The sequence below is a fragment of the Mauremys reevesii genome, linkage group 4, assembly GCF_016161935.1.
Source record: "Mauremys reevesii isolate NIE-2019 linkage group 4, ASM1616193v1, whole genome shotgun sequence".
In the NCBI taxonomy this organism is placed as follows: Eukaryota; Metazoa; Chordata; order Testudines; family Geoemydidae; genus Mauremys; species Mauremys reevesii.
Window position 1 is genome coordinate 47100149 of NC_052626.1, and position 12370 is coordinate 47112518.

At 38.0% G+C, this 12370-nt stretch overlaps 1 protein-coding gene across 2 annotated transcripts in view; it reads right to left on the bottom strand.

Annotated features, from left to right (window-relative positions):
- Window positions 1-12370, bottom strand: part of NPAS3 (neuronal PAS domain protein 3) — an 811595-nt gene that overhangs the window by 3288 nt on the left and 795937 nt on the right. For both annotated transcript variants that reach the window (XM_039538326.1, XM_039538325.1), the window contains 3 exons: window positions 6947-7094; window positions 3576-3691; window positions 1-905 (listed from right to left, as the gene is read on the bottom strand). The exon at window positions 1-905 is cut by the window's left edge and continues 3288 nt beyond it. In XM_039538326.1, coding sequence (XP_039394260.1) covers window positions 1-905; window positions 3576-3691; window positions 6947-7094 — 1169 coding nt within the window. The remainder of the gene's footprint in view (window positions 906-3575; window positions 3692-6946; window positions 7095-12370) is intronic.

Consider the following 12370-nt stretch of genomic DNA (forward strand, 5'->3'; position numbering starts at 1 on the left):
GCCTGCTTGCAACCTCTGAAGGGCTTCCAGATCCCCAGTGTACAACAAAGAGTTGGAAGTGCTGGGACCTCCTGGATGTTTGTCCCGTGGAGATGCTGAAAGCGGGGGTGACAAAGGGTCAGAGGACACAGGAGCCAAGGCCGAGCTGGATGAGGTGCTGAACTGAGTTTTGCGGCTGGCAGTATTTTCAGACCCTGGTGGGGTGAGAACGGAGTCTGGAATGGAGACATGTAAACTACTGCTGGCTTGTGGGGAGGGGAAGTGCTCTGAGCTTGGGGGCTTGGTCATACTGTAGGGCGATTCATTCCTTGAGATTTCCCTGTTAGGCGGGTAATTCCAAATACTGCTATCATTATCAAAATTGATAGGTTCTGAGATCTCTGTTTTAATTTTGAGCACTGAGGCACTGTTTGGTGACGAGAGCAGCTGGGGCTGGTCCACCAAAGCTGAGTCAAGTCCATTTGGGCTTGAAGTGCTTGATAGCCTTCTGCGGGTCATGCTGCCTCCTTTCTGCTTTTTCCTCCTCTTCTTCCTCTTTTGATGTTTGCTGGAAGACTGGGCATTTACCTCCCCTCCACTATCTGAGTCCTTGGCGCTGTCTGATGTCAACGATTCACAGTTCTGCAACCGCAAGTCCGATTCACTCTCCACGTAGCGCTCCACCTTGATCTGCATAGAACCAAGAGTACCAAAACTGTCCTCAGGGGCCTTTTGATTCTCAAAGTCAGAATTTTCAAAGCTGTCATCACTGTCCCTGCTGTCCTGGTTGCTGGAGCTGTTTCCATCATCATTACAGTTCATTTCGTTATCTGACTGATTCCCAGACTTCTTCCTATCAGATTCGGGGTCTTCGCTGTTTTCTGATTGGTTTCCTTTGTCATCTGACTTTGAGTTCTCATTGTCCTCTGGAAGGAAAGAAAAGTGAAAAACATCATTAGCAATAGGAACATCAGATTAGAACTCCACTTGTATACCTAAAATAAGATGTTATTGCCTGTAAAGTTTCTGGTAAAAGCATTCCTCTGAGGCTCAACTGAGGTGGGTTTTTCTGAGCTTTAGATCCACAGTTCTAGCAGCATCAAGCTTTAAGGGATTTAATTATGATTAATCCCCCTGATTCAGGACTGTCAGTGGCAATGGGCAAAGGTCTGGTGGCTTTGTCACTGGACTGCACTTTCTGTAACAAGTGTGAAGGCAACTGTTTCAAATGGGATCCTTTGGTACATTCTCTTTAATGAGGACAATTCTGATAACTGACTGCAACTGGATTCCAATTGTGTTCACTGAAGGGAGATATGAAGGGAGAGTGCATCAGCTCTGGTGATGCACTCTCGAGATTTCTGTTTAGCATACGTGTTCTTATAATGGGAGTAGGAGTGACGCAGTAGCATGATGAAGTGATAATTCACACCCCTGATTCTCCTCTCACTTATTCGTGTTCTACACTGGCGTCATGTGGATTTCAATGGAGTTACTCTTGAGTTACTCCAGTGTGAGTGGAAAATCAGGTCCTCTCTTTATACATCTGAATGAATACATTGGTTAAAACAATGTAGTTACATTGCCCTGCTGTGTGCCAATATTCCCTTAGAAGGTAAAAAAAAAAAGTAGAAAAAAATAACTCCAGTGCAACAAATGGAGCTGCATCAATTTCCATCAGCTCAGGACCTGGTCCTGTCCTCTTCCTATTTCTTCTAACTTTATTTTATATTTACCTCATTTTTAACTGAATAAGACAAACACTCAAGTCCATTGGACTCAGGCAGCCGAAATCAGCTTTCAGAAAACAGACTATTATCACACACCGTTTGAAAGGGTCATGAATGGCTTGAGGAGAACCCAGTCTGTGCAGAACAGTCAGAATTCTTTCCTCTGGAAATAAAAGATGTTTTTGTTTTCCCTCATCAGAGCCAAGAATTACCATTTTAAATTCTCTGCTCTGAGCAGGGGAAAAAAGGGCCAGTTTTTCTGTAAAGATTGGTTTCTCTTGGAGCCATGGCAATTCCAAACAGTTTGCCAGAAGCGGCTGAACAGCTGGGCTTGATGGGGATGTTAGCTGTTCAAAGCTTCAGGCTCTGTACATTTAATTCATTTAGTGTGTTTTTTTTTAAATTAATAAGATACTAAAACCTTCTGTTATGAAAAACAGCTTTCATTTCTACTTAAAGCCAAACCTCTTACCAAAAAAATTTTAAAAATAAAAAAGTTTTTTTCTTTTAAACTACTGTTCCCATCTGGTAGAGTGACTTCAACCTAAGATAAAACCAAATGGCAACAAGTTCTGCAGATTTAAAAATGCTTGGACTGAACGTACTGGTTTCAGCCAAGAAGGTCTTATGAACCTAGGCCTTTCTGTATTTTTGTTTAATTCACATTAGGTTAAAACTGTTAAAAGTTTTGTCCTGGTTTCTAAGATGCATGCATCTGTGCATCACTGAAGAATGCTCTCTTACTCTGTGCCAGCCTCAGCAGTCATGAACATACATACAATTCTCAACTATAGAAACGCTGAGTGCACATGGTAAACACACACTTTTCTCCACAGCTGCAGGGATAAAAAGCATTCTGAATGGCCGATGAGATCTCAAATCACATGGACATAAAGCTTGTATATATGCCTAGCATCTGACTCTAACTGTCAAACAGAGCTGTCAAAAGAGAAAGGAGGAATAAGTGCAAAAGATGAGAGAACAAATGGCTGCTTAGTAAAAAAATAAAACATATAGGTCGTGATTCTCTTCTCACTTATACTTGATTTACAACAGTGTGTAACCAATGACTTCAGTGTATTTGTTCCTGATTTATACAGACATGAGGTAAGAATCAGGCCTACAGAATCATTTCTTGGACTAAAGACAACCCCTTACAAAGAAACCAGCCAATCTGTATACCTACATATGTAATTACTTAGAAATCTACTGGGGAATAAATTAACAGGCTGAACACATTGCCATTCTTTAGGATTTTTTATTTATAGAATTAATTGAACCAGATCATTAGTATTAAAACAAACAAAAAATCCCCAAAGAAAAGTAAAACTTACAAACAGGTGCTTTGAACCTGTGCAGTTCTAACACAATGTAATGCTTTTAATTTAAGAAAACACACAAATTTTGCAATCTTTACTGCCCCCTAGTGAAACAACTCAAGAAGTCTATTTATACAGCAAAGGGGGTGATAAACTTTGACAGTGTACATTTATGTTAGGAACACCTGACTACGCTCGACAGATAAGAACTGGAATCATATTCAGTAGTTACAATCTCAGCCCTTTGCACAAGGCATAATGCTTGCTCACAAACTCAGCTGGGGATTCAAATATTTAGATAAGTGTAATTCAACCAGGCACGCATGCGCTGAGTAAATAGCAGATCATTCTGGGTCACTAAAAGATTTTGATATCTTTTAAAAACAGGACTTTGAGGTCTTAAGGTATTTTTTCTAAAGCTGAACCATCCATGAAAAATGTAAAATTTACTGATAATCTGGACATACAATCACTGACTTGGCTCTGAAGATACAAAAATATAAAATAAAAAAGTAAAGTAGTAGGAAAGCAGGATTGTTTATATTACCTGAGTTGTCCTTTGAGTCTGATTCAGAATCAGAGGTCTCTGAGGATTCTGAGGTTTTCTCTGGCAGATGAGGAAGTTGTGCAATATCCATCGGCGTATCCTTGTACTCTGGGTTACTAAAGAACACAGAGCAAACATAAACACAAATGGATGATTTGCCGTTTGATAGTTTTCCCTCTTTCCTTTATCAAATCTCAGGAGCAAAGAATGTAAATAGAGAGAAGAGAAGAGCAAACATGAAAACATACATGTTTCTCCTCAGTTCATCAGAGCAGAATTTTTTGAAAGTTTCTTTTAATACTAAAATGTTAGTAAAATGCCTGATGTCTGCAAAATATCTGAGTTATACTTATAGCTAATTAGGTAGCCATGACTGTCTGATATATAAAAGCAAGTCTGGCTTGTGTAATCAATACCACTATCTAACAGCTAGAATTCTTTCCCATTACAATAATAGGGATGGGGGAAAGAGAGAAAGAGCTGATATCCTTTAAAACTTGTTTCTAAACTACCTATGATGCTCACCACATTTATTCAGGTGACATTACACTATGCAATCCTTGTCATAGCTTTTGAATAGTTGTTTTCCTAAGGGCTATATTCTCCAGACCTTATCCTAGTAAATCTCACTTTGAAATTGCTGAGAATATTGCTCAATTAAGGACCAGAGAACCTGGTCACTGCTCAGATAGCTCTAAAGCTATTAGGGAAAAAAATTAACAACCTAAATATATGACAGATGCACACGTGCATGTTAGGATGCATATGTTAAGGATACAGAACTGTCAACACACCTATTATAATCATATCTTCCTCTGCTCATGTGGTGTTCACCTGTGGCTTGTTAGCAAAGAACATGACTGCAATGTGGAAAAAGCCCCACTATCAAAGAGAGTCTTACAAAAAATATTTTTGTTCTGTTTTGTGCCTTTTTAAAATGGATTTCTTTTAAAATTAAAGGCAAGGCCAGAAGAAGACACCTAGATAGACAAATGTAGCACAGATTGTTTAAGAAAATATTCTTTAGAGGATTTTTGAGTGGCTGATCATTCCTCTGTGATTCATATTCAGCCCAGTGGGTTACCAGATCTCCAATTCTGTACAGACAGAAGCAAGGGGAGGGTCCAGGGCTACTAAATGTGTCCAGAGCATTACAATTACAGACTGCCTGTATTAAATCTATTCTAGTGCACTGTGAAAATTCAATGTTGAAACATTCACAGTTGTTCTCCATTCTTACCTAGGATTGTCACCTTTGCAGATTTGTCCTGCGGGACAAAAAAGTGACATTATGCTGTTGCATCACAATGTGATGTTACTGTACATGCCACAATGCAGCAGTGCACCACAAAACTTTCCTCCCTTCAAGCAAAAGAAATGGTGTGGGGGGAAAAAGGGGGGCGATTGCACGTTGTATAGGAATAAATAGTTGCTTAAACAAAAACAACTATTTTCTTGAACAAGAACATCAGCAATATCTAGCAACAGAGGTAGTCTATTCAGAGCACAAATCGGACAGGCACCTGAACATATTTTCTCATGCATGAAAATATATATACACCAGTTTTCTTCCTATTGCTAATATCAGAATTCTTTATGCCTTGCTCTGACAATAAAATACAATTAATTGCTTGGATCTTGTCTGGGTCCCATTACTGAGAGTAATCTTTATTTAAACATACACAAATTGTATGAAGGAGTTACCTTCCTCTAACAGAACACTGTTAGGAATGAGGGAGAAAAATCAAGTTCTGGTCAATTAGGTAATGGTCAATTAGGCCCTCATCTTAATTAGTTTCTGACTGATATTCTGTTAGTACACAGCAAATTTTTGTGGAACAGTTGTGGATCAGATTTATTCAGTGTCTGGATACCAGCAAATGCGAAAAAAAGCTTTGGTTTATAATCCTAGTTAGATATTTATTGAGATTAGAAAACCAATATGCTATCTGGCATAGTTTGAAGCTCTGTTTAGGGAAAGCTTAGGGTCAGAAGGGCAAGCACCTGCTGCAGGTCAAGACTCAGGTGCTTTGGCAGAGTTTTAGGAGCAACTAGTGCTGCACTATGCTTCACTCTTGCAAGCTTGGCTATTTCCTCACTTTCGTAGATATCTATCATCCACCACATTTTAAAGAAAAAAGTAAGGGAATGGGGAGAGATTATGAGAGATCCATGCTCACTCAGTCACACAAGGGCAGAAACTTGCCCCCAATCCTCCCTCCTTTACCCCCCAACTCCACTGCCACGCAAAGCTTCCACAGTGTCAGGGGCCTACGCTCCCTTAGGAATTGATTGCTCCTGGCTCCCAGCCTAGGGAATGAAGACTACTCAACTATCCAAGACTGTGGTTCAGGCAGGCACAATCTCTACGATGAGCCTTGGCTATGGCATAAAAGTCACAGTCTACCCCTTAGATATCACTTTGAACTTTCCCTGCATCACTCCTGGAACAATGGGAACATAACAACCCATGGCAAGTAACTTACTTACAAATAGAGCTCACCAGAGAATGACAATTCTGTTTTGCTACAACTTTTGAGGTTTCCAAATTTATTTTCATTAGAATGAAACAAGCAACCCCAACCCCCTTCCAAATGTTTTTGCAAAACGGAATTGTGTCAAAACTGTTTTAGAATGAAAAAGGTCAAGTTTTCAATTAGGGGTTTCTCTCTCTGTGACCAGAGAGTCCATCTTGGACCTCAGAAACCATTCAGTTGAAAATGTACTCAAAATCAATGAGTCAAACTGAAATGTTTTGGCTTCGACAACATAGTATATTTTGACAATAAAAAAGTTTTGTCAAAAATGTTTCAACCAGCTCTACTTAACAGGCTGCTTCTGCATTTATTTATTTTTTTCCACCTTTCAAGGTGAGTACTGCCTTAATGCCTGTCATCACAAGAAGGCATATTGGAATGAAGATCACCTTTCCAAGAGACATATCTGTAATGTCCCAGGAAGATCGCCTCCTGACGTCAGACCAGGATTTTGCAATAACCAAAGAAACCACTGCTTAAAAATCCATCACAGGTTTTATAACAAGCCCAGTGCATGGTGGGCCAGGTCTTTGGGAGTTTCAGCTAGTGCTGGGTAGAATTCCAGGCAATGGCGGCCTGCAATAAAACTGATGGAGGGTTACTTTAATACGAACATAGCGTAATAATTGAAGAAGTTCCCAGTAACCTGAGACATGACAGACGTCTTAATAACTTCCACCAGAAGGAGCTAGTTCTGAGCACGAACAGATGAGAAAGCTCATCTCATATTAACTTTCTGTAGTTGCCATTGTTTTTTTTTTACTCTATATCTTTCAATGTGAGTCAAGTAACAGAGACAGAAATTCAAACAAAGGAAGTGACTGAAACTTATACCTAAGAAGGTAATTGACCCAGATGATATTCTTCTCATTTGCGTTCTTGGCATTGATAGCTATGGTAGCACTGGACTGTATCCAGATGTACCCTCCATTCTTCTGCATCCATCGGTAATATTTAGTTACACACTGACCCTTATTCAGCACTGGGAAGAAAACAAAAAGGACAATAAATATTGTGTGTTAGTATCCTAGTAAAATATGTTCATCTCTACAATCGCCAATGTACAGAAACGGAACACACTTGGCTCCTTTTGTATGTTCAATGCCAAATGCCAGTAAGATGACAAATAAGTTCAACTATTTACTAGTGCATTAGTGGAGAAACACAGGCTACTGTCTTTTGGAATAAGTCTTTAATCGTTTTTTGGCAGCTCCAGTGTAAGAGAAAGAGCAAAAAGGACTACAAATCTCTCTGGCCCACAAAATACCTAATGCTGCCTGGATATTTTCAGTGCATTTGACAACAAATTATAAAAAATGAAAAATAAGAAAAGTTGTATGTAATTTATTCATTGCTCCCAGGTAGAACTCTTTGAGAGTCTGGATATTTGAAAGGTTTGGGAAGATACTCTACCCTGTTCTTTGATCATTTCTCCTTATTGCAGGAGATATCAACTACTGAACTTATATATCTCTTTCTTTTGATCTTGTCAAACAGAATTTACAGATCTCAGATGAACCAAATCTCCATTGGTCAGCAGGGGGAAGGTCTTGGGAGACTTTGCTTAATACTGGAGCAAAATAAATCTACCAACAGATTGCGAAAGAAACTGGCCTAAGGGAGGTGCAGAATTGACTTTTGGTTAGAGTCAAGCAGAGTGACAGCTCTCTGCAGGGCCTGAAATACAACCAGGAATGGAGAAAAAGTAAAAACAATCAGTAATGTGAAACTGAGATATTAGATGCCCACAGAAAGAGAGCTTAAAAATACAGAAGTTTAAAATAATTCTTTAACCACAATGTTACCAAGTTAAAATTGCTTTGATTTGTATCTGATTATTTCCATACTAAAAAAGAAGATTGAGATGCTTGTCTTTCATGGAAATAAAATACTTTACACTGGCATTATTTTAAAGAATGTCTAGAATATATACATCTGGATATTATTACTCCAGTGCATACTCTGCTTGTCTGTATTTTCGGTTAATCCCAGGAAGCTTTGCACACTAGAGGGCAGTGTGCATTCATACACACCTTCTGCTTTTGGCATGTCCTTGTCTCCGTCTGCTAAAATGAAAAACCTCTAACTGCTGTAATAAATTTGGCTAAATTAGCTGCTAAATGGTTATCTCAAGTAATATGTATTTGCATTAATCATTTTGCTCTAAACCAGAACAAGCCAGAGTCCTAAAGACGTAGTAAATTCATATTGTCCATTTAATTACGGCTAATAAGTGCTTCATATACAATAGTTTCATGAAGAACATTTTGATTTTTTGGAGGGTGGGGGAGAAAAAAGTCACTTTGGAAAATGCTGTTGAAGTTCCTACTATAGAGTCACAAATGACATTTCTGTGCTTTCAAGTTAACCAAATGTATATCCCCCAAATTATCTATATGTCTCTATCTGTATTTAAATCCATATAATTATACATCTAAAGAGAAAAATACACACACACACACACACATACTTGCACATCTTACTTCAACTCAAAAAACTTTGTAAAGTATTAAATTTTTAAAAAGTTAAAATACAGGTATGTCTGACAGTGAATTTCAAACATAAGTCAGTTTTCCTCTGTAATATCAGCAAATATTTGCAATTTGGGTTATGACATTTTGTAAACAAGCTAAAGTTGCCTACACTTCTGCATTTATTTCCAGTAGGAGGCTCCCTCAGGTTCCCCACATTTTGTTTTTGTATTCAAGTGTAAGTTTCAAGCTTTCTGCTAGGGTGATTCATAGGATACAAAACTGCATGGTGAAGCAGAAAGCAGGTAAAATACTAACTACTTACTATACAGCTTTTCTGTCAAACCATTGTTGCATGCAACTTGAGACAGCAATTTTATGCAAATTATCCCAGCTTTGTAATTGTTATTAGTTACATTCTGAGGTGAGAACTCAGGGAGAAAATGGAAAAAAAAACATTGCTTAAAGTTTTACTTTGTTAAAATTTTCCATTTCAGTAAAATAGCAAATTCCAAGGTATCCTTGTCAATGGCTGGTGATGAAATTAATATCCCTGGAAAGATGGAAAATTAAGACCATACAGGTGTATGGAGATAGAATCTATCTAAACTTGTAAATAATAATAATTAATTGATTACCTTCCACTTCTATAGCAGCTTCCATCTGAAGACCTCAACATGCTTTAAAAATATGAAAGAATTAAGTCTCACAAATACCCTCACAGCTTGGCTTTTATAGATTGGAAACAGAGGTTCAGTGATTTGCCCAAGATCGTATAGGAATTCTGTGGCAGAGCCAGATCTCTCAGCTCTTTCTGTCCCATTCCTGAACCACAACACCTTTCTTTTTCTGGGTACTGGTTGTTTATACCACTCAGAAAGTCTGAATCATGAGCAGAATGGGGTTTATTTGCCTCTTCATTTCAGAACTATGGACAAAAAGGGCAAAATTAAAGCCTTACAAAAACCACACCTTGATATGAAGAGGTGTTTGCCTTTCCAAAACTTTCAGCACACAGAAGAGAACTCAGTGCACTGCAGCCACATGCAAACCTTTCTGGCTTTTCCAGAGCTCAGGCACCAGCACTGCTGTGCTGAGAGGAGACTGCTATGAATATGAAGAGTATTTGGGACACTGTTATGAAAATGAGCCTTCCAAGCAGCCCGCCTAGTTTGAGAATTCCTACTGAATCCCCAGCACCTTCTCCACTCCAGGATTTGGCCAGGCCAGGCACGTAACCATAAACACGTGCTTCTTTTTCATCTGCAAATGTTTCAGATGAGAGATTTGTAGACATTAAGAGCATATAGTGAAAGAAAGACCAGGATGCACGGTAAAGATCCTTTCTCTATAGCAGGGGTCGGCAACCTTTCAGAAGTGCTGTGCCGAGTCTTCATTCATTCACTCTAATTTAAGGTTTCGCATGCCAGTAATACATTCTAACGTTCTTAGAAGGTCTCTTTCTATAAGTCTATAATATATAACTAAACTATTGTTGTATGTAAAGCAAATAAGGTTTTAAAAATGTTTAAGAAGCTTAAAATTAAATAAAATGCAGAGCCCCCCGGCCCAGTGGCCAGGACCCAGGCAGTGTGAGTGCCACTGAAAATCAGCTTGCATGCCGCCTTCGGCACCTGTGCCATAGGTTGCCTACCCCTGCTCTATAGAGTATTCACCCACGAAAGCTCATGCTCCAATACGTCTGTTAGTCTATAAGGTGCCACTGGACAATTTGCTGCTTTCTCTAGAGAGTATTACTGGAAAACCAGTAGGATTTAAACTGTGCCACAGAGTGCTAGATTTTAGGTCTTACAGCTTCTTTCAAGTTCATTACATTCCCCCATACCCAATTTGAACGATATTTCTGTAGCCTGTAAATAAGAGCCATACATTTGATGAGACAAAAAGCAGAAATCATTGAAACATCTACTGGTCTATGTTATTTTGCAGCTGTTGTTTTCCCCAGGTTTATATTTAGAAACCAGATGATGATATTGAGGAAATGTGTAACACATTTTAAATTAGAACACCAGTTTTGGAAGTAAAAGTGAAAAATTGATTTAACTAATTAGTAACTGAATCATTACTGATCTAAGTCCTTTTTATAAAAAAAAAAAGTTTTGCCTTTTCAGAAACAGAGGGAATTAATTACCAAATTAATGAATTTCAGAGCAAGTAAAAATAAATAAATAAAAATTCAGCCAAACCTAAACTGTGTCCGGAAAGTTTATATGTAGTTAAAAGCAAAAAAATTATGGGCTACATGTTTAAGCTTAACATAAACATTTGAAAAAATAACATTATTTGGTCCAAGTGGTGGGTCCAATTCTACAGTCCTTATTTAGACAAAGGCCTCATTGAGGACTAGGATTAAGCCCTGTATTTCTGTACATTGACAAAGTCTAAATAGTTTTAAATACGGATTTTCTATTTACTAGTTTAAAATGTGCATGTAGTGCCCGATCCTGCAAACACTGAAGCATGTGTATAATTCTACTGATGTGAAAATCTAAAGGACTGGTCACTTGAGTCAATGAGACAGCTCACACGAGTAAAGCTACATGTGCTTAACTGTTTGCAGGATTGGGTCCAGATGATGCATTGTCTTGTTGGAAGAGCTCAACAAATGACCCTTCTCTTAAAGACTGCTTCTTCTTTGCCTGTACACATATAACTCTCTTTGATATTAATGGGAGTTACACAAATGTGAGAGAGAGAGGAAAAGACCTTTGGGGGATAACAAATTGTAGCGAAATGATGGTAAATCTTGGATCATCCTTTTAGCACTAGATTTTGGCTTAATAGTTGGCATAAAGAATTTTACAATAGGGAAATCATCAGTGTCAATGTGGACAGTGGAATGGAAACCCCCCCCCCCACGAAGTGTGTGTGTGGGGAAATAATAAAAGTTTAATTAAAATAAAATTAAAAAGAGCTAATGTTTAGAACAAATGACCTTTATATCAGCTATACATTTCTGTTCCTTAAAAGGGTGGATGCAAAATTTTATTGAAATTTGTTTAAATGCTATCTAGTTATTTGGACTGAGCTCAGTAGTTAGCATGGGCATAATGTACAGTATGTTTCACAAAGAATTAAAAAAAATCTGACCCTAATTTCTCTAAGTACAAATATAGTGATATGTACACAACTCCCAACAGAGGGATTTCAGTTTTGCCTGGAGTTTTGCACACAGCAATGAAGAGTTTGGTTATAACATTGTAGAGTATCGGCTGGGGGAGAATAGGGAGAAGAAGCTAGTATTCTTTGCAGGAACATTATTTCATCATCAAATCAAAATAAATCAGTACAAGGTTGTCTTCAGAAATGTGGTTCAAAAAAACAAAAACTTGTTTTTTTTTCCTATAAGGATGTTCTGAGAAATCAAAGCGAAAGCTTTTAAATAGTGAGTGAATTGTATTTTAAAAGAAGGAAGTAGTCTAATTCAGTTTGAAGAGGAGATGAAGAAATCATATATCAAAAGTAGCCTTTTATGGAATCTTCTTACAAAGGGCCATTTTACTAGTGTGCTTATGCATTTAAAAATGACAGTAAATTGTGTATTCAGGTAAGTATGGAGTAAATAGGAAATGATGAGATCATCATACAGTTAACACTGCGTATTCATACAGCCTCAAAAAGAGGCTCATTATAATCAGGGAAAATATTGAGGCTAAATCTGCAGTGGTCGTCACCCTCATCCTTGGGATACTTTAATCAATAACTGTGTAGTATTAATGCTGAAGTCCTTCTGCTGTAAACTCCTAAAAATATTTTTAATGTATTG